The 22,418-nt window shown below is 51.5% G+C and overlaps 1 protein-coding gene across 1 annotated transcript in view; it reads left to right on the top strand.

The window, feature by feature from the left end:
- The first annotated feature begins 519 nt into the window (after positions 1-519).
- Positions 520-22,418, top strand: part of LOC125149322 (transmembrane protein 132B-like) — a 47,571-nt gene continuing 25,672 nt past the window's right edge. Inside the window, exons 1-2 of the mRNA XM_047828199.1 lie at positions 520-552; positions 5,100-5,186. Coding sequence (XP_047684155.1) covers positions 520-552; positions 5,100-5,186 — 120 coding nt within the window. The remainder of the gene's footprint in view (positions 553-5,099; positions 5,187-22,418) is intronic.

Genomic DNA, 22,418 nt, shown 5'->3' with positions numbered 1-22,418 from the left:
CTTCCCGGCTCTTAGAGGGTGCATGACACACATCTGGTGTTGGCAGCCATTGTGTGAATTCCTCTTTCCAAACCCACCGCCCCTCTTGTGATACAGGCTAGGGCTTAAGCTCGAGGCAGAGGGTGTTGACGCCTACCCGTCTGGCTTTAGACTTGGCTGGGGTCTGTTCACTCTTTTGAGTGTGAAACACTCTATCCAGGGACCTGCAGGGGATGTGACCCTAGAGGCCAGGGACTTGCTGGAGGCATGTTAAGTCTTAGGGATGGAGCGATATCATTTGCTCAGCTGCTGTGGGAGCATTTACTGTGACAGGGCACAGGATGGTTCTTGACAGAAGGAGGGGACTCCTTGTCCTAAAATGCTGACTACCTCTGTCTGCTCTCTGAGGAGAGGAAGGACTGAAATGACTTAGCCTGTGATTTTGCTTGTTTTTTTTTTTTTAATGGAATCTATAGTCACTATGGACTGAATCGTGTTCCCCTCTCCCCAAATCCGTAGGTTGAAATCCTGACCCCCAATATGGCTGTATTTGATGATAGCGCCTATGGGGAGGTAATTGAGTTGAAGTCATAGGGCAGAGCCCCAGCTGATAGAATTATAAGAAGAGACACCCAGGTGTGTGCATTCTCTCTCTCCCTCTCTCTCTCTCTCTCCCTCCCCGCTCTCTATGTCAGAACTTGGGAAGAAGGCAGCCCTCTACAATCCAGGAAGTGGGCCTCACCTGGACCTTGATCTTGGACTGCCACCTCCAGAACTGTGGGAAATACATTTCTGATGTTGAAGCCGCCCAGTCTGTGGTGTTTTGTTATAATAATCAGAACAGACTAAGATGCTCAGAAAGGACATGTCTGAATAGATAGCTGGAACCTATGTCTGTGAGAAAGAGGTACGTCCTTTGGTAGGTCAGATTCAGTCTCTAGGCCTGTGTTCCCAACTTACACATGAAAGGATCAGACCAGTGGTTAATCAGTCCATTCATCCATCTATCCACCCCTCCACCCACCCACCCATCCATCCATCCAACCACCAAGACATCCATCCATCCATCCATCCATCCATCCATCCATCTATCCATCCATCCACCCACCCACCCACCCATTCATCCATCCAACCACCAAGACATCCATCCATCCATCCATCCATCCACCCACCCACCCATCCATCCATCCAACCACCAAGACATCCATCCATCCATCCATCCATCTATCCATCCAGCCACCCACACATCCATTCATCCGTTCATCCATCCACTTTCTCTACAGATCACACTTAGTCCCCAGTACATACTGGTCAGAGTTGTTTACTGAGTATACTGACTATTGTATACTGCATATAGCAGAAATTCTGACTCTAATTAGTTTTAATTAGTTCTCAGTAGATTTTTATGGTGATCAAGAACAACAAAGGTTTACATTAGGTAGTATGATTAGTTCCTGTTTATTAGAACAAGAAATAGGTTCTTCTATCTTCAAAAGTTATCTTTGATTAACTCTTACCTCATAAGCTTTTGTAGGTCTGAATCCCAAAGTAAATTTATAGGTATTTGTTTGAGTGTGTCACCCGACCAGAGTCTGGATGATGGCTGTTGGGTTCCAGAATAAACCTGGGGCAAGTTGGCCTTGATGCTTTTGCGTAAACTAGAGTGAGCAGCGCCCTTTGTAAGCACTGAGGACATGGGGTCCCTGCAGAGTGGGGGCCACACTGCCGTTGTGCCCCGCGCTAGCCATCTGCCCACATCTGTGCCTCCTTATAGCACAGGAATGCCAACAAGCACCTTGTCAGCTACACTGCCACGGTGGCCACATAACAGCGTTTATATGTGAAGTCATCTCTTAGCCCACACTCCGAAACAAAGAAATACAAAATGCTTGATCCCAGGGAGCAGATGGGAGCCAGCTAAATGTAAAAGAAGAGGGAGAATAAACTAGAAAGGTATTTGGTTCAATTGACCCGCATCTTTTCAGGACAACCTTCACAGATGTGCAGTGTCTTAAGGCGAATTGGAAAAAAATGGACCCAGATCAACAAGCCCGTAAGAAAAACGGCTGTTCGTCAGCCGGGTATAGAATTCTGGGTGCTTCTGGGGCAAGAGCAGGACATGGCAAATTCTTAAAGGTTCTGCCACGATCTCTAATATTTATGACCCACTTCAAAAGCAGCTACTGCGGCCACATGTGTCACAGGCTGGGTGACTGCAGTTGTTCTGTGTTGTTAGTGGTGAGTGAGAAGGGGAGACAGGTGAGTGAGAATGTCCCAGACAGTGACGTTCTCATTGAAGACATAATCCTGTCACTGTGGGTAGGAGGACTGGCGATTCACCATGATGTGGAGCCCTGACTACCAAGGCCATCAGTGCTATAAAATAATGGAAATATAAGATAGAAATAAAATTATCAGGTATAACATAAACATAACATAATATTAAAGAATAAAATGCTTAGCCTATAGTAAGCAAATGAAAATTAATAATACAGGTCCATTTTAGGTCTGTATGCTTTAAACACACACACACACACACACACACACACACACACACAGAGTGTGAGTGGGGGAGGGGCAGAGAGCGAGGGAGACGCAGAATCCGAAGCAGGCTCCAGCCGCCGAGCTGTCTGCACAGAGCCCGACGCGGGCCTCGAACTCACGAACCGTGAGATCAGGACCTGAGCCGAAGTCGGACGCTCAACCGACGGAGCCCCCCAGGCGCCCCCAAATCTCCTTTCGAGAGCTCCTTAGAGGCGTGGGCAGTGATGGGTAGGTGACAGCTTGTAGGCAAAACGTATGTGTGCCTCCATCAGCCAACGCCCCTTTGTGTTTTGGTTATGACTTCACTTTTTATTTTAAAAGATGCTTATTCTGGAAAAGTCAAGCAGCATAGACGCTTGGCAACAACAAAGAAAAAAACCACCTCAAACCCTAAGATCCTAAATTCTGCATTCTCCATCTCGGAAGACTGTCATTTCTTCAGTCCTCACCCCACAGGGTGGCTATAAATGGATCCCCGAATGAATGGGGATAATGTGCTATAAAAACACACCAGCACCCTGCATGCTGTTTTTGTAAAAATGTGCCAAATTTATTTTCACTTATTTAACGGGAGAGGAAGGATCCAAACGAACGCTGATGAACTCCAAACCTTTCCTCCTTGGAAAGATGGATCGGGCCTTTTGTGATGAGGCCTCAGAGGTCACAGAGTGTAACTTCTACCGGAACCACACGTCTGCCCAAGATCAAGGACGGGAAACCAGTCCCACGCCGCGGGATAACGAGAGCCCCGTGTCACAGTGAGGTTATGTGGACGGCGTCCTCGCAGGCATTTTTGGTAAATGCAATCCATAGTGGGTCTCACCCGACATCTGAGGCGCACGCTTATAACACTAATACCCTCGAGGGAAGTAGCCTGTTCAATATGAGGCGGAAGAAACTGTCGGGTTTTTAACTGGGAGCAGACAGGGAGCAGGGAAACTTGGAAGGAGCTCGGGCAACTTGGCTGCATTTCCTGGTCTCCCCGGAGCCATCATCTCTGTCTCTGGAAAATATTTACCTTCGGCTGAGGAGGCGGCTCAGTCGTGGACGGGGATGGTGAGGTCCCCACCTCTCTCTTGGGGGGAGTACGGATTTCAGAGGGAGCCAGTCACCCCGCTCAGCAATGAGCTGCCCGGGCCATAGGAAACCTAATGGGACAGAACACAGTCTAATTTTCTGGGAGAGCCGCACAGCCTCCCTGCGATTTTGCATCCAATAAGAGTTCCCATCTGGGGCTCCCTCGCGGGCTGTTCGAAACTCCCGTGTAAGAGGCAGCTCGGTACAACCAGGCTCGCCTTGGCACGGGAACGGGGTGCGTCTGGGCAGGTGAGGCTGCCTGCTCGTGAGATGCTGGGGCCGCCCTGACGTTGCTGTCCCGCTGACTTGCCAAGGAGGGAAGGCACCGGGTGCCCCAAACAGGGTCCCGCACGGTCGGCGGAGGTCTCTGCTACAAGGTGATGCCGGATTGCTGCAGAGACAGCGAGGTGCCAACATTAAATAGGTACAGACTCCCGCCCAGACCCGCCTGGCCAAAAGGATGACAATATTGGGGATTCTCGTTACTAACACACGGCTTGAGAAACGACGCATGGCCACCGCGGGACGGATTGGCTTCCGGACGCACTCTTTCGTGTTCTTTGCTTAGTTCCTTTATTACCTGTGTTTATTGTCTAGTAAATGGTTTGAAATTAGAAAAAAAAAATCCCGAGAAGGGACAACGTTACAGTAGGATAAATCCTTCGAAGCGAATGTAGATCAACAAAGTCAACACCGGAGATTTGCTTTTCCAAACGACACCGGGGCTGAAATGGGACTTGAACCCCAGCGTCTCCAGACCCAAGGTCAACGTTGCCTCTGCTGCCTCCTGTTGAATCTGTGATGAACCCACGTGCTTAATTGTCGGTCAGCGGCCTTCCAAAGGTCCTGGGGAAGATATCCTGCCACTGAGATGTCCCCGGGATTGGGCATGATCACTGATGGAGAGACTCCTCTCTGTGCCTGCCCCAGGCTCATGGGAACCAACCGGTATATTCGCTCCATCTGGCTCAGTCCATGACCCTGAGTCCGTGACCCTGAGTCCAAATCCACTTGGAGAGAGATGGAGACAGAAAAGGAGATAGTGCAAAGTCCTAGATTCTCAGAACACTGAGGATCCCCCAGTGGGATGAGCAGACTCTGATGTGGTCAATGCCTCCCTGGGACTTTGCAGCAGGAATACTGATGAAGATGGAAAATTGCATACTTACAGCCCCTGGGAATATTTTGAGCCAGGCTGCGATGTTTAAACTGAATGCGATCTCTAAACATAGCACATCGATGTCCCCAAACCAAAGCGGCCCATCTGTAGCAGAAACAGCAACTTCTACTTAATGACGCTTAAGCAGGAGCACTACCAGAATGAGCCTGCCTCGAGCGCACAGCCACTCCGTCACTGGAAGCTTCCCGACGCTGCAAGCCGAGGGTGGCCGAGGTGAGCAGCAGACCCTCCAGCCTGGGGTGATGTCTGGAAACCCGGCTGTCCGATCCTGAATGGAGACATCTGGTCCAGTGTTAGCTTGATCGTTGTCTGTCCCCAGGCAGGGCAGTTTGAAGAGGTAGATATGCCAGAGGACGGGCGGGAGGAGATGCACCAGACCACCGTGCGTACAGACAGTGCTCCTGATGTGGGCAGACCTGGGTTCGAATCCCTGCGTTACCGCTGTGCGACCTTGGCCAAATCTCCGAGCCTCTCTGAGCCTCTGTTTCCCCAGCTGCCAAGTGGAGGTGACTCTGCTGGGAGAACAAAGAGGCAGCAGAGCCCTGCGTGTAGTCAGCGCGAGATAGTAAGAGTTACAGCAGCACCAGCTGTAGGATCTGGTAAAAGTGAATCCACATTATCCTCTGGGAAAAACTAACTGAATCCCAGCCGCTGCGGCATCGTGCAGATGCGACAGTGCCTCCTCCAGCATTCGTCGTGATGATCGCTCACCTGGTGAGCAGGTGCCGATGGGGACGTCGAGGCTCGGAGCTGAAATGACTTGCCAAGGTCAGATGGCGACACAAGCATCCACTTTCCGGCTGCTCTATGGTTCCCTGCACCTCAACCGGGACTCTGTGCCCCTCCTTGTCCTCGAAATGTCCCCTCCCCCCAGCAATTGCAATTCAAAGGCTGAGAGTTCACAGATTGTGTCTGATTGGGATGGAGACCATCTAAGCAATTGGACCCCCCTAGTCCTGGGTCATTAGCTTGCTCTTCCCAGAGTTGGGGGTGGATTTGCTGACCTTCGCTCAGCCAGCCAGGAGCTGAACGGCCAGATCGCTCACTTCACCAGGGTCCTGGCTCTTTCCTGCATCGCATTTGCTTCCCAGTGGGGAGGAGGGCGACCTCTGTTAGGAGGTCTTTGCTGTATTTAGTGCCACGGACAGTTGTCCTCAGGGGCAAGACGCACACCTCACTGTCAGTGGCTGAGCTCTGTCATCTCACACGAGGAACAATTAGGCATCGTTTGGACAGAAGCCGCTGGCATTTTCTCCAGAAGGCTTATTCTCATTTTCCCAGTATATTCAGTTCTCTCCTCCCAGGCGGTGACTCATGGCTCTGTCGTTTCTGTGTGAGTTCCAGCTGGAAGGACATCATTTGTAGCTCTCGTGACAAACGGCCAACATAGCAAAATGGATGCATGGCGAGCCGGTGCGTGAACAACGATGGGCAACGTCCTTAGTAATCAGAGCAATGGAAATTAAAACTGTCAGAGATACCTTTACACGCCCATCGGAATGGGCATAATTTGAGAAAAGAATCCGCGTTTTCAAGTGTAGGAGAGGATGTGGAGAAACAGGAACTTTCTAGAGGGGAGTAAAACGGATGGCCACTTTATTTATCTTTTTTAAAGTTTATTTCTCTGTTTTTGAGAGAGAGATAGAGAGAGAGAATGGGAGAGAGGCAGAGAGAGAGAGAGAGAAAATCCCAAGCAGGCTCTGTGCTGTCAGAGCAGAGGCTGATGTGGGGCTTGAACCCACGAACCGTGAGATCGTGACCTGCCTGAGGCGAAATCAAGAGTCGGACGCTTGACCGACTGAGCCACCCAGGTGCCCCTGGATGGCCATTTTATAAAACGGTTGACTTAATAAAAAAAAATAAATAAAAAGTTAAACATATACTTCCCTATGGCCCAGGCTTTCCACTTCTTGGTATTTGCCAGTATTTACTAGCCTGGTTCCTGAACGTTGGTAGCAGCCTTATTGGTACCAGCCCATGGAAAGGGCACGAATGTCCACCAACAGGTGCATGGGCAGCCATGTGTCCATATAAGGAAATAACACTAAGCCGTCAGAGGAAATTGACTACTGATACATGCTCCAACATGATGGGTCTGAAAATAATTGTGCTAAATGAAAGAAACCACACAGAACATGGGTGATTCCGTTCTTAGGGAGTTACAGTATATGCAACAAACCTATGTCAGAAATCAGACCAGCGGTCGTGTGCAGATTGGGGTAGGGGTGCGGGGCGGGGGAGGGGGTAGGCGGAGGGATGATCATTGTTCTCTTGCTTTCGGTCATGGTCTTCCAGGCTAACACATAGGTCGCAACTTAGAAAATATTACATTTCTTAAATATATGCATTCTGTTCTATAGCATGTATACTTCAATAAAACTCTTTAAAATCGTCCTTGGCACATGGTAGATATCTGATAAATACCGTTGGTGAGGCAATCGCACTAGAATTGGGGCAGGGAGAATGATCTTACTCCCCTCCAGCTTTTGTTCCTCCTTTCTTCCCCTTTGCTCTCAAACGATGGGAACACTTGGGGAGGTCGTGGCTTCTGGGACACTTGTCAGTGGTGACCTTAGGCACCAGGTGTCCTGCTGATTTTAAATTTTTTAAATGTTTTTTTTAAATTTATTTTTGAGAGAAAGAGAGACAGAGAGCAGCAAGGGAGGGGCAGAGAGAGGGGGAGACACAGAATCCGAAGGAGGCTCCAGACTCTGAGCTGTCAGCACAGAGCCCGACGCGGGGCTCGAACTCACGGACCACGAGATCATGACCTGCGCCGAAGTCTGATGCTCAACCGACCGAGCCACCCGGGCGCCCTGAGAGAATGAATTTCTGTTATTTTTAAGCCACCAAATTTTGGATAATTTGTTGCAGACAACAAAGAAATGTTGTACAAACGGAGATTAGAATTGTACACAGGTGCTCAATTGTGCGGGGCCTCTCAAGACCACGGACAGAGCCTGGGTCTTTCCGTAAAGCAGGAAGTCACTGTGGGGCTTTAAGCAGGAGGCTGACATTATCTACCTCATTTATACATAAAACCATTGAATCTGCAAGTCTGGCTACTGCGTGGCATCGGGGTGGGGCATTTCAAGCCTGGAAGGTGGGTGGCAGCTTTGGAAGCTGCTGTCCTCGTCCAGGAGAACGGACACGGTGGCTGGGGCCAGCGTGGCAGCAGGGGGCGTGGCTAAGGTCCTTCTTGAAGCCCAGACCTGAGATGGTTCCTCTATGACCTGAGCTGATCCGAGAACAGCTTGGGGATTCTGGAGCAGACCAAAGCTTGATGGTCACTTACATTTATTGCTGCTGATGTACATTTAAAGTTGCTTTTGGCCAAAAGCCCCTCTCACATCCTGCAGAACTGGGGAAGGACATCCCAGGGAGGCTCTCGTCCACCGCGTCACCAGCAGGAGGACTCTGTGTTTGCTCCTTGTCTGTCGTGGAGAACAAACACACAAGCAGCCCGGTCTTCCAAAATGCACTTGCACTCTCCCTACTCCATGGGGGCGACACACACACACACAGCCCCGTGGAAACTTTCAGAGACCCCGGATTGTGCCGTAGACTCCGCCTCAAAGACCCAGAGGAAGCACTGGTGTGACAGAAAGTCTTGTGTCCTGACGTGGGGGGTGGGGGGAGGACACATTTTATGTCTTGTTCGGATGTTGACCTGCCATGTAAAACTACCTCCCTATCATGGTTCTCTATTTTAGGTACATGTATGGGAAATTCAGATTCGATTGACTGCAGTGCTGGCCATCGCTCAGCTAACTCTTTAACTCCTTCAAACAGGGGCAGCTGTTCATTGGCTCTACATTTAGAGCATCCAGTACCTACAGAGGAATATGAGAGTGTGGACTCTATTGCAGGCGAGTGTAGACATAGGGAGGGGTGAAGATTTGCAGCCAGCTACTTAATATGCTATTGGAATATATCGCCCAGTAACCGACCACTCAGGATTTTGTTGGCCAGAGCACCTTGCTAAATGGCTGAAATATGTATTTAATCAACTCCTTTGTTTTCTTTAAAAAAAACTTTTTTTAATGTTTATTTATTTTTGAGAGAGAGAGAGAGAGACAGAGCACAATCGGAGGAGGGGCAGAGAGACAGGGAGACACAGAATCCGAAGCAGGCTCCAGGCTCTGAGCCATCAGCACAGAGCCCGATGCGGGGCTCCAACTGGTGAGCTGCGAGATCACGACCTGAGCCGAAGTCGGATGCTGAACCGACTGAGCCACCCAGGTGCTCCCAATTTTTTTTTAATATTATAAGCAGTGTTACAGGCTTCTGTTATATGTGATATGTCTTTGTCTAGTCCTCTTGTTATTTCTTTAGATGGTTTCTTAAAATGAAATGACTAATATTTTCACAAATATTTTTAAGATCGCTGCTACCTGTTTGCCAACATGTCTCACAGAGAAGTCGCAAGACTGATTTCTCATTAACAGTGTGAGAAATGCTTACTCATCCTGATACTGGGCATTGTCAATCTGTTTTTAAAACATACTTGCTAATTTGATGGGGAAAATGTCATATTGTTTTTACTTGTGCTTCTTTTGTAAGTAAGGAACACACTTTTGTACTTACTGATTTCTGGTATTTACATATTTGATTGGTAAGTGGGACACATATATTATCATCACTTGAGCATTTTAGAAATAGTGTGTGTAAACAGGCCGCATGGTTAGCAATTCTTCTATTATGTCTCATTAATTCATTCAAGAAATAATTACTGAGAGCCTCCTCTATATGGTAGGCATGATTCTAGGCGCTGGTGATTTCATAATGACCAAATATAAAAATCTCTGTTCTCTGGGCGCCTGCGTGGCTCAGTCGGTTGAGCGTTGATTTTGGCTCAGGTCATGATCTCACGAACTGTGAGATCGAACCCCAGGTCGGGCTCCGTGCTGGCAGCATGGAGCCTGTTTGGGATTCTCTCTCTCTCTCTCTCTCTCTCTGCCCCTCCCACCATCCTCAAATAAATAAATATACTTAAAAAAAATCTCTGTTCTCATGGGATTTGGCATCTTCTGGGCAGAGAGAGATACAATACATGAGTAATGTATGTGGTATGTTAGATCGTGAAAAGTGTTCAGAAAAGAAAGACCAAAGGAAAGGTTGCAATTTTAGAGAGAGTCCAGGAAATTTTTCTCCAAAAAAATGAACATTCTTTCCATCTGAGTAAAGACGAAAGGAAATGTGTGAATTGGCCACAAAGATACCTAGGGATTCCAGGAAGAGGGGACAGCAAGTGCAAAGGCCCTGAGGCAGGAATGTGTCTGTGTTGGATTGAGGAAATCATGGTGGGTCTTCATGGCCATTGAAGGACTGTGGCTTTTTCTTCGCAGGAATTAGGAGCCGTTGGAGAATTTGAGTAGAGGAGGGATTTGTTTCGTTACACATTTTTTGAGGCTCACACTGGGTGCTGGTTTGAGGACATACCAAAGAGGAGCAAAGGCAAGGTCGAACGGGTCAGGTGGGAGGCTGCTGGAATAATCCGGACGGTGGATGGTGGGAGTGGCTTGGACCCAAGAGCTAGCAGTGCCAGCGACGGGCAGGACTCCGGTTTTCAGTGTTAGAAGGTGGAGCCCACAGACCGGCTGACAGATTCACGTGATGGTTCTGTTTGGTTTGCTTGGGTTTTTTTTTTTTTTTTGGCTATTATCATTTTAAAAATTTTATTTAAATCTAAGCTGGTTGACATATAGTGTAGGAATGGTTTCATGAGTAGAAGTTAGTGACCTGTCACTTCCATATGACGCCCAGGGCTCGTCCCAACAAGTGCCCTCCTGATGCCCATCCCCCATCCAGCCCATCCCCCACCCACCTCCCCTCCAGCCGCCTTCAGTTTTTCCTCTGTAGGGCTGCTCCTCTCAAAGGAGCGAAATACCCCTTCCTGGGTGTTTCCTCCAGCCCCCTCCGTCCTCGAGTCACAGATAGCCTTGTTTCTCTCCCCGTTTGCGTCAGTAATGGTCCCTGTGACGTGACATCATGCACGAACCCCAGAGTCGCTCACAACACCGTCGGACAAGAATGACCTTGGAGATGTCCTCCCCGGACAGAAACGAGAAGCATTCATGATTCCCACGGTAGAGAATTCCGTTGTCTTCTGGTGGATGTCACCCCCCGTGGCAGGCTGGCCCTGGCGGGTGGAGGGCGGGCGGGGGATGCCCCGCTGACACTTTGGTGACCACACGTAGGACGCTGTCCCTTCCTCGGCCATGTCCTGTCACATCCGTCAGTTCCGAGCCACAATCTTGACCTCGGAGCTTCTCAGCCTCAGCAAGGCTGGCGTGTTTTTTTTTTTTTTTTTTTTTTTTTTAATTTTTTTTTTCAACGTTTATTTATTTTTGGGACAGAGAGAGACAGAGCATGAACGGGGGAGGGGCAGAGAGAGAGGGAGACACAGAATCGGAAACAGGCTCCAGGCTCTGAGCCATCAGCCCAGAGCCTGACGCGGGGCTCGAACCCACGGACCGCGAGATCGTGACCTGGCTGAGGTCGGACGCTTAACCGACTGCGCCACCCAGGCGCCCCAAGGCTGGCGTTTTGTGCTGGATAAATCTTTGCCCAGAGAGTCTGTTCCGTGCCTGGTGGAACTTCTAGCAGCGTCCCTGGATTCCGCCTGCCAGATGCCAAAGACGATCTAGACCCTGTCGATGTGCCCGGGAGACACGCTCACCCATGCTTGGCGACCCCGACCGGGACTAAGCTGTGTCCCCGAGTCCACGGGATCCGGATCTGTTGTAGCCCGACTAGGGAAAGAGTAACGTAACCTCCTCACGGCGGCAAACAGCCATCGTCATCTCCCCACCTGGGCCTGAGCCCTCGGGAAAGGGCACTTCCTGCTTCCTGCTCCCTCCTCAGTCACCGACCCTTCTTTGCAAGGTCCCTGTTGTGCCTGTAGTTGGACAAGAACATACTCTTGGGATGTGGGTTCACTTGGTAGCTTCACTGTTGTTTTTCTTTACTCCTTTTTTTTCAAATTTTTATTTATTTATTTTTGAGAGACAGAGTGAGACAAAGTGAGAGTGGGGAGGGGCAGAGCGAGAGGGAGACACAGGATTGGAGGCAGGCTCCAGGCTCTGAACTGTCAGCACAGAGCCTGACGCAGGGCTCGAACCCACAGACTGTGAGATCATGACCTGAGCCGAAGTTGGGCGCTCAACCGACGGAGCCCCCCAGGTGCCCCATCTTTACTCCTTTTTAAAAAGGCCCAGGATCCATAGTCCCAGGAGCTGACACTTGTCTGGATATGGCAAAGGTCGTGATGGGGACAAGGTGAGGAAAGGCCACGCTGAGGGTCCAGGCTGAATGGAGCAAGGGGTCTTATTTTTTTTTAATGTTTATTTTTGAGAGAGACAGACAGCAGGCAAGGACAGGCAGAGAAAGAGGGAGACACAGAATCTGAAACAGGGTCCAGGCTCCGAGCTGTCAGCACAGGGCCCGGCGCGGGGCTCGAACCCACACACCATGAGATCGTGAACTGGGCTGAAGTCGGACGCTCAACCGACTGAGCCACCCAGGCGCCCCTGGAGGCAGGGGTCTTAGGTAGGCAGTTCCTAGGTAGGAGGGAGACATAAGGCCTTGGATCTCAACCCACCTGCTCCAGCGGCTGTGCCCCCTCCCCCTGGTGTGAACACACCCCCAGGTGTCCAGGTCTGAGGCCTCCGATGGTCCTCTACCCGATGTGCCTCCCCCATGCGGCCACCCTCCACCTTACCTGATTTGGCCTTGTCTGTCAAGCCGGGCAATCTTGATTCTTCAGACAAGAGGTCTGGATCGGGCATCGGTGGTCCTGGGTTCGAGTTCTGCCCCTTACTGTTTTAGCTAAATGACGCTGGAGAAGTCCTTTCTCTTCTCGGGGCCCCTTCTCCTGATTAAAACGAGTCATTTCAATAAGACTCATGTTTGTCACTGGCGGGTTTTCATAGCACAGGCGATGGGGCGCGTGCACCTGCTTGAATGCGCATCGCCACGTGCGTTGATGTGCGTGGACACCGTGTATGCGCGTAGCTGTAATTAAAACGCATTCGGAGGCAGTGAGGGGACGCTGGCCCATGGGACGATATTTTGCAATGCCCATTGCTCACAGCAAGGCTCGTGAGTTGAGGCCTGAGCTGCTTTAAAGAAAAATACCAAGCTGGTGACCTTTTGAAGAGACACGTAATAGCACAGGGCGTGTCGGGGGCTGAGCGTGTGGGGGGTGAGGGGTCTCTGTGCCTCCCTCAGACCCAAGGGCGAGCCCCCCCGCTGCCACTGCTCCCCCGTGGTGTCCACATGCGCGTGCAGGAGGAACCGTGCTCGGGGTCTCGGAGGCGAGCCCCGAATCCCACGGGGGACGCTGTGCAGGGAGACCCTTCCGAGGTGAGGGATCCCTTGCGTCACCACCGCAAACACACACCTTTTCCTTGTCATCAGTGTATTTCGTCTTCAGCCGCCTCTGGAGTGGCCTCAGCTGGCCTCTGCTGTGGAAACTGTCTCTTTCAACTTCTACAAAAAAGGAGGTGGGGGGGGGGGAGAAAGGCAATTAGCACAGTCCTTTGAAGAATTAAGCAGCAGCAATGCTGACGGCTGAGAGAGAGAGAGCCACAGACGGCTTTATGAATTACAATTCAAGCTGAGAAACCCACTGCGGTGTCGTAAAGCGATAACTTGTGGAGTATCGCTTCCCGTGCCTGTTTCTTTAAAATCTGGGGGGGCCCCCGGGAGAAGTTCTGGTGCGGGAGGGCTGACGATCCAGACACGAGATACGATGCCACGCAATCGCGAACATGGGGAAGGTTTAGAATAATCCATAAAACAATAGGAACCTGCCGTGCGGCTTTCTGGTATCAAAGTACATCTGGGTCTGGGGGAGACAGACAGAGAAGCTTAATCCGAGTACGTGAAGGTCCAGAGGCTGTTCAACTCGGTGTTTGCATCACCCGAGACATTCCCTGGGTCCCACAGTAAATGTATGCCACCCTTGCCCCCAGATCCACAAAGAACACCGAGAACAAGCTTCTCTGGCCGGTTTTCTTTCCCCCTCCCCTCTTCCCTACTTCTCTCCTGCCTTTCACAGACAGCTAATGTCCCATTGGCCTTTTTTGTTTAATTTTGCCTCCCTTGGGCTTTCCCTAAGCCATTGGAAGGGGTGGCTATTAGATATGCTTTTGTCTGTGAGCAACAGAATAGCTGAGTCATGGTAGTTAAACAGAGCAAAACAAAATGAAATCGGGGCTTATTGGTCTCCAGGGCAAGAGGCCTGGAAGCTTCTGTTTCGGTGCCATAGTTCTATGATATCGGGATCAGAGTTTTTGAGATTCTTTAGGTCTTTTCCCCGTACTTGTTGCCTCATGGTGCCAAGATGGCTGCTGTACCTCTCTTCCGGATGGGGCTCTGCCTTCCTTCCCATGGTGGGAGCGGGTTTCCGGGCCGCGGCCTTGAGGGGTATGTGGCGCTGAGACCATGGCGATGTTGCGGCGATGCCCGCTGAGGCCTCTCTGTGAACCCCGAGATACTGGCAGGAGGGGCCCAAATCTGCTCGTCCGTCCCCCAAGACAAGCCTGGATGGGAGCGCCCCTGGCTGTTGTACCTGCTGCCGGCCATCCGGGGCGCTCAGCCTGCTTCTCGGCCTCTCCCTGCCCTCCCTGGGCCCTGCTTTCAGATTCCACCCGGGGAGCTCGAGAGGGTTCAAAGCCACAGATGATGAGACGTGTCGGGAGGAAAGCAAAGGCAGGTACGGTCCCGTTCCCCGTGCAAAACACCACTCCTCACGTTAATCTGTTCAGGGAAGGCATGGAGTTTTCTTTGTTTCATAGTAGGATCCACTCACACCAATTCTCTCAACCATTACCCCAGGGACCCTCTTCCAAATGGAGGTTAGAGGGTTGACGTCTGGGAGCAGCAAACGGAAGACAGAGGCAGAGACACTCTGGGCTCCCTGCTCCCGCCCAGACGTAAATCTACAGGAGAAGACTGGTGCCATCAGCCCATCTGTTCGATGATCACCTCCCCACCCGAGGCCGGGTAGACATCACAAACCCCCTGTCAGACCTGCGATCCTCACAGACCCCGCGACCCGGCCAGCGACCCGTTCTGGACAACGGCGTGTTGTGACCAGCGTTGGAGAAGAGAAGGTACAGGTTACCTTGGCCCTTTCCCTCCTGATCATAGACCAGGACCATTTTCTGGAGTACGACCTTTGGAAGCAAACTACTGAGACCTTTCCATAGGATAAAAGGCTGGTGATCATACTTCTCATTAAGCAGGGGACCCTGAAAATGGTTGCTTGGCAACTTGAGAGTTCTTTGGGAAAAAAAGAACCCAAATGGTTACCCCAAACTACTGAGGTATCGTTTAGAGGATGAGGAAGTGTTTTCTCTGGACGAAGGCAACAGCCGCCATGTTTCCTTTGTGTTCTTCTAGCAAGATCAACGCCAGACCGTTCAGCGTGAGCCCTGCTTCCTGTAGCCTTAAGAAGGGAGCCCCCTGGGGCGCCTGGGTGGCTCAGTCGGTTGAGCGTCCGAGTTCGGCTCAGGTCGTGATCTCACGGTTCGTGGGTTCGAGCCCCGCGTCGGGCTCTGTGCTGACGGCTGGGAGCCTGGAGCCTGTTTCAGACTCTGTGTCTCCCTCTGTCACCCCACCTCCCCGATCGCACTCTGTCTCTCTCTCTCTCCCTCAAAAATAAATAAACATTTAAAAAAAAAAGATAGGAGCCCCTTCTGTGCTCTAAGACTTAGGCAAAGATATGAGAGAGCTGACTTGGATGTAACACTGGAAATCAAAAACAGCCTGGCTGCCTGTGGGCCGACGCTTATGCATTTGTGCTCCGAGTCCTGCTCAGAAGCGCTGGGCAGCACGTCAGGATTGCTTTGCATGATCATAATTGAGCAAATCATCTACTCTCTATATCAGGCTGGCTCAGTAAATACGTCTCCTTTCTGTTTCGTCTGAAGAAGAAACATCGTGGTGAATAACTCTCACAAAGGGAAAAAAAGTCACCCTGTCCATTGTTCAAATGGCACATAGGAAGGACGGCCCCTCGAGGACCCCTTCTGAGGGCACCTGCTTCCAACGGGCGTGGGAGGGGGCTCGGCGTGGAGGCCACGGGTAGAACACACGAGCTGGTTTTCGGAGACTTTGGTTTATTGCTACCCTCTTGTAACCTTTCCTGAGAGATTTCAATGCCAAAGCTTGACGGCAAAAGACACAGTTTTCTATCAGATTTTCCCCTGCTGACACACAGACCGCTTTTCTTTGTGGCTAGCTGTTCTCCCCCAAAAATGACTTAACTGATCACACTCTCCCGAGATGAGTTTTTGCTTCTTGGCGAGGGGGAGGGGACCGTGGCGGGCTCAGGGCCGGGGCGGGGGGAGGGGGGTGCATTCAGAATTTCTGCCACGGAGAATGTGGTGACATTTCTCATATCCCCAGCTCCCCTCCCCTCCCCCAGCTCTTTACCAATTCACTCAAGCACTGTCTCTGCTCCAGGTGCTATATACTTGGTTCTAGGCATAAACAATCAAGTTGTACCCACACTCACTTTCAGGACTTGTGCAGTAGAGCTGAGACACAGGTATGTAAGCGATGTTCCCATATGCTAAGGGGCGGTACGTCTCCGTATTTAAAGAGAGGGCTGACTCTTCCAAGAGGGGCACGTTTCACCTGGGAAGGCTTGAAAGTAAAGACAGTATCGGAATGGGGTTTTGAAGGATCGGTAGGAGTTTGCCAGGAAGAATGAGGAGCCGTGAGTCATGAAATCAGGAGTTACTGTTAACAGCACTAACTGTGCCCCGCACGTGCTTTTTACATGTTTCCAATGCCTTGTCACCATCAGCCATTCAACAGTGTGAGCGAGGGGCCCCCGGGTGGCTCAGTCGCTTAAGCGGCCGACTCCGGCTCAGGTCATGATCTCCCGGTTCGTGGGTTCGAGCCCCGTGTCGGGCTCTGTGCCGACAGCTCGGGGCCTGGAGCCTGCTTCGGATTCTGTGTCTCCCTCTCTCCCTGCCCCTCCCCTGCTCCCGCTCTGTCTCTCAAAAATAAATGTTAAGAAAAAATTCAAAAAAACCGTGTGAGCGAGAGGAGATGCTCAGTATGTCCCTTTTACAGATGAGCCAACGGGGGACTCTCCCAAGCACAGGTAGCTTTTGGAGCAGGCCCGCTGTCCCCAGAACCCGGCTTTCAGCCCTCACACCACACTGGGGGGGGGGGGGGGCGCTGGGGAAGAAAGAGCGTCGGGAAAGAGAGAGAAGCCTGCTGAAGCACGAATGGTTAAAGGAAGTCATCTGCTCAAGGACTGGGTGACTCCCCAGCTGTGTGGCTCGGGGACGGATAATCAGCCGCGCGGAAGCTTCACAAAACGGGGTGGACAAGTGCGGTCTCTTGCAGGGGTTTGTGGGAACCCCCCTTTCTGGGGGGTTCCTCTCTTACGCCTCCCTCTCCTCTGTCCTTGCCAACACGTGTCGGCTGAGAACATGCTACCTACCAGATGCCTGGATATGCACCGGGATGCAGCTAAACGGGGGCCGGGGTGGCTGGATTGACATCCGGAACACCGTAGTCACAGGTGTGGGGTGGGACAGGCCATGAGGACCGCACGCGTCCCTGGGTCCGAGGTCCCCTTGCCTCTGCCTCCGTATCTCCCTTTGATGCCCTCTCTGTATGTCTTTGTGTTGCCCGCTATCTGCTCTGTTAGGTTTCGTCTCTGTGTCCTTGGCCGCCTGCCTCTCTCTTGGATTTCCTACTGTTTTTAACCAGCCCGGCTTTCTCATTCCCTCTCTCTCCCCCCCCCCCCCCCCCCCGCCCTGTTTCTGTGTTCATTCTGTTACTCAGTCTGCATCGATACTCGCATATTCTGTCCGGCCCTCCGCTCCTCTGCCTGTGACTCTACTCAACATGTGGCTCTTGTCTCTATCTGCCTGTCTCCCTGTCCCTTCCCGTCTTCTGTCCAAAGGACTGAGAGTCAACCCGGCTCCGGCCGCGTCTCCCCTGCTGACCGGACCTACCCGTGTCCGTATGACAGGAGCCATGGGGCAGGGGGCCCTCGTTCTTCAGCGAAGCCACCGCCACAGGCCAGGGTTCCAGGCTTCTCTTCCAGAGCTTTGCTCCACAAGCCGCTGTCTCATCAGGGTTGGGTGTTAATTCAGCGACCGATATTTGCATGCTAGCTCTGTGGCAACTGGATGTGCTATTTCATTTTCATTTGGCCCACGGCGGGGAAGAAGGCGCCTTCAGTCAACAAAGACGGTTGCATTAGCAGGTTACAGACGTAATTAGGCAGAGCTCGACTGAACCGCTAATAGATTCAGGCGCCGGGAAGGAATCAGAGATAAACACTGATTATTCGGTGCCGGCGCTGGGGTGTGCGAATGAGCGGACCCACCTGCATGACGGAGACAGTGTCAGCTGGGCGCGCTCGACCTTGCCTGCCAGGCTCTGCCGTGTTCCCGCCTGTCTGTCATTCCCTCTCCGGCTGGTCTCTCTCTGCCCGATGGCGTGTCCTTTCCTGTGACTGCTGCTAACAACTGACCACAGCGGGGATGACTTAAAACAGCAGAAATGTGCCCTCTCGCTACCCTGGAGGTCGAAAGCCTAAAATCAGCGTGAGCGGGGCCGAAACAAGGCATCTGCAGGGGGCGCGCCCTCAGGAGGCCCCGGGGATGACGCCCTCCCTCCTCCTCTGGCGGCCCCTGGCGTCCCTTGGCTTGTGGCCGCCTCACTGCTGGGCACCTGCCTGTCCCCTTCCTTCTGCACCAGATGGTCCTGTCCCTGCCTCTTAGAGGACACAGGCAGGTGCGTTCAGGGGTCATAATGAAGACGGCTTCCTCTTCTCAAGACCGTGAACTTCATCACCTCCGTGAGTCCCTCTTCTGCCATCAGGAGGACACCGGCACGTCCTCGGGGTCAGGCTGTGACGCCTGTACCGGAGCAGAAGTTAATTTGTTTTTCCGACCGTCTTTGGCCTCATTTCCGTGACTCTGTCTGTCTGAAAGCCCCTGTGCCCCATCTCTGCACTTCCCAGCCCCTCTCGCTGCCTCCGGCTGTCCTTCCAACTACGGGGGTCCTGCTTGTACCCTTCTGCCTCTGGTTTCTTTGCGCGTGGGGATTCTCTGACGTCCTGTCTTTCCGCCTCAGTCTCCTTACCTTATCTGACTGTCTGCCTGCCTCTCGGTCCTGTCCCTCCCCCTCACGCAGACCAGGATTCTGTTCCTCCCTGGCACGGAGCCGGGAGATCACTGGTCGCCCCACCCACCCACAGACGCCTGACAGACACCTGTCTCTCGGTTCAGACGCCGCAGACGGAGAGGGGCCCCGAGTGATAACAGAACATCAAGGCTTCTCTTTGCTTGTTGTTCGTTATCAAACGCAGAGGGAGACTCAGCCACGGACCGAGTCCCCTCCGTTTTTCGTGTTTTTTATTCACCGTGACGTGATACAATTCTGCACAGCTACCAACACATTGAAAACCAGACTCCCCCCTCTCCCCCCCACCCCCAGTCATGGCGACAAGTGCAGGCTTTCCCCACGTGACGCTGCAGCCTGGCACGCCCCAGCTCAACGCCTGAGCCGCCTTGTGACCTCAGGGAAGTGACTGGTCTCTGAGTCTCTGCTCCTCTTCTGTAAGGTGCGTGTCCCAGTATTTCCCCCGATGCGAGGCATCCAGGTCGTTCTGTCCTCTCCGTCCCCACCGCGACCTTTGGAGGGCTTTGTCTCAGAGACTCATTCTTTCCAGGGTTCGGCTGACCTTTCCTCCGCTTGGCAAGATAATAATCCTCTCCCTTCCTTCCCTCCTTCCCTTTCTCCAGTCATTGTCCAATCACTGTCCATCCTTGGGAACCACGATAGGATAGACTAGGACTCCCAGATTTGCAGGCGAGGAAGTGGACAGAGGCTCTTGCTGGCTTGGGTCGCCCCAAAACCTGGCAGCACAGCGGAGGTGAGCCCTCACCTGTGACCCTTAGTGACAGCCTCTTGTACCCCCTCATCTTCCCTTCCCCACAGCGAGGCCGAGGATGTGTGGCTGGGAGTGCAGGAGCTGGTGTCTGTCTCTGAACAGTAAGTGAAAATGGGGTGCAGGTGGGAAGGCTTTACACGCTTTAGGATGATGGGGGAAATGTAGGGACTGTAGGCCAGCACCCCCCACAATGGACTCATGGTGGAAAGGGCACTGATGTGTGTTGCTATGCTGACAGAGTGCCTCAAAGACACCAAGGGCAGGAGACTCTCTCCGCCTCCCCCCGCCATCTTGCTTAAGGATAACCTGAAACCAGCCCCGGAGCTCATATTTCTGCTTCTTTCTACAAAGGTGCTTCTTTGTTGCCCTTCCTACAGGACTCCTTTCTCCGCTTTTCATGTAGGTGGCATGGAATGGCCACCAGCTGCTCCTGGGTTTATGCCCCTACCTCTCAAGAAAAGAGCTAAGACAGAGACTTAACCCCCCCAAACCCATGGCTGTTGCCTCAAGACCCAGTTTGGGGCAAGTTCACCAATGGGCAACTCAGTGGTGGCCAGGGTAGGTGGGTCACGCTTCCCAGCTTCCCAGAATGGCTTCTGGGGTCCCTGTAGCTGTCCCCAGGCAGAAGCATATCAGGAAGAGAGAAATTCCTAATGAGCGTTTGAATAGCACTGCCTCACATTTATTTAACAAACATGGGGTGGCCACTCATTCACCATGTTGCAGACACGAAAGTTGGTCTTTCACTCTCATTGGATTGCCAGTCCCTTCGAGTTTTCTCGGTTCAGATGCTCCCACTCTTGCCGGAAGGGGCAATTTGTCTTTATGGTTGCCTCCCCAGCTTCCAGCTTTCCGTGCACAGGTTAGAAACTCACCTGTTTTATATTCTGCCTGCAAGTTGTACAGATGCATTTAATCGAGAAAACTTGGTGAACGATACATAAAGCCCAGTGGCCAGTCGCTTCCTCTCAGTGACCCCGGGGGGCAGGTAGGTGGATGCTATTATCTAGTTAGTCTTGGCTACTGATGGACGTTCTCCATCCACAGGGATGGTGATAATGGGAGTTTCCTCCAGCTTTCCCGTCTCCCCATATTAGCTATTACCCCCTTGACACAGCAAGTGTGCTTTGAGCTGAGCTGAATTTTTATTGAATTTTTCTCTAAGTGCTATCTTATTTGAAATGTCTTTCCTCATTTTCTGCAGGGACCAACAGGTAGCTGCATTTTGAAAGTGTATACCACCAGGATAGCCTATTATCAGAGGCCACAAAAATAGAGTTTAAGTGGTAGGCTAGGCAGACTTCAGAGTTATCTGATGCCCAGCACGGGGATTGAAAATCATGATTTACGTGGTAGCAAAAACCTGAGTTTTTCTCTGCCGGAAGTTTACAGCTGTCTTGAAGTTTTATAAATCATGACTCGAGGCACGTGAGGGCAAAGGGAGAAAAATGGAATGAAGTCACCTTCAGAGGTTGGCGTTGGACCTCAGGGCTTGCGGCTTCTCCTGGAGCTTTCGGGATGTAGGCGGATTGGGTATATCATAAACCACAAGCCTTGTGGTCAATACTCGTGAGCCTTGGGGCTCCTTCGGTATTTCTCTACTGGCCGAACTTCACATAGTGCAAAACACAATTAGTTCTTATTGTGCATTCTTTCTCATTTAACTAAAGTTTTAGGAGGTCAGTGTTCACCCTCAAAGATCCCTTTTTAGTTAGATAAGATGATGTTGTAACTGCATTTATTGGAGGAGGTGATTTGGCTGAGGAAATAACACGGTATTTAGCCCATCTAGGACGGTGGGTGTTGACTCTAAGAGTCTCTCTTCCGATCTTGGCTGTGCCCCTGAGCAGCCGCTGTGTTAACCCAACCAGCCAGCTGGTGAGGAACAGAAACCGTGGCACATGCATCTGCTAAGAGAAGCAATGCACAGAGCTGGTCTCTACAGCGGTGGGGGTGGCAGGCACGTCAGAAACCCAAGGGGCAGGCTGTCAGGATGCGGACCCGGAAAGCTGGACAGCAGCTGAGGTTGCCATCCGCTCATGGGATTCTTCTTTCTTCAAAAACCTCAGCTCTGCTTCCAAGAACATCTCTCCACATCTGTACTTTTGTCTAAACTGCCATGACGTCTTTTTATCCCCAATTGCTCAGGGCTTTCCCAATGGACATCTTAATTATTTGTGTTTGTTTATTTTTTCTTGTGAGAATGGATTCTTCCGAGTGGGGAATCTGTATCACTTGTTTGTTTGTTTATTGGTCATCTTAATGTACAGAATAGAAAAATGACCGAAGTATGCATTCAGGTAAGGCTTGGTGCACAAATGGATGAATGCATGAATGGATGAATGAGTGGGTGGATGAGTGGATGGATGGATAAGTGAATGGATGTGTGAGTGAATGGATGAATGAATGATTTGGATGAGTGAATGGATGAATGAGTGGATGGACGAGTGGATGAATGGATGGGAGAATGAGTGAATGATTGGATGAATGGGTGGATGAATGGATGAGTGGATGGATGGATAAGTGAATGGATGTGTGAGTGAATGGACAGGTGAGTGAATGGACGAATGAATGATTTGGATGAGTGAATGGATGAATGAGTGAGTGAATGAGTGGATGGGTGGATGGATGGATGGGTAAGTAAATGGATGTGTGAGTGAATGGACAGGTGAGTGAATGTATGGATGTATGAATGGATGG

Source organism: Prionailurus viverrinus, chromosome D3, assembly GCF_022837055.1.
Source record: "Prionailurus viverrinus isolate Anna chromosome D3, UM_Priviv_1.0, whole genome shotgun sequence".
In the NCBI taxonomy this organism is placed as follows: Eukaryota; Metazoa; Chordata; class Mammalia; order Carnivora; family Felidae; genus Prionailurus; species Prionailurus viverrinus.
Note: the sequence above shows the minus strand (reverse complement) of the source record. Positions and strands in the feature narration are given on the sequence as shown.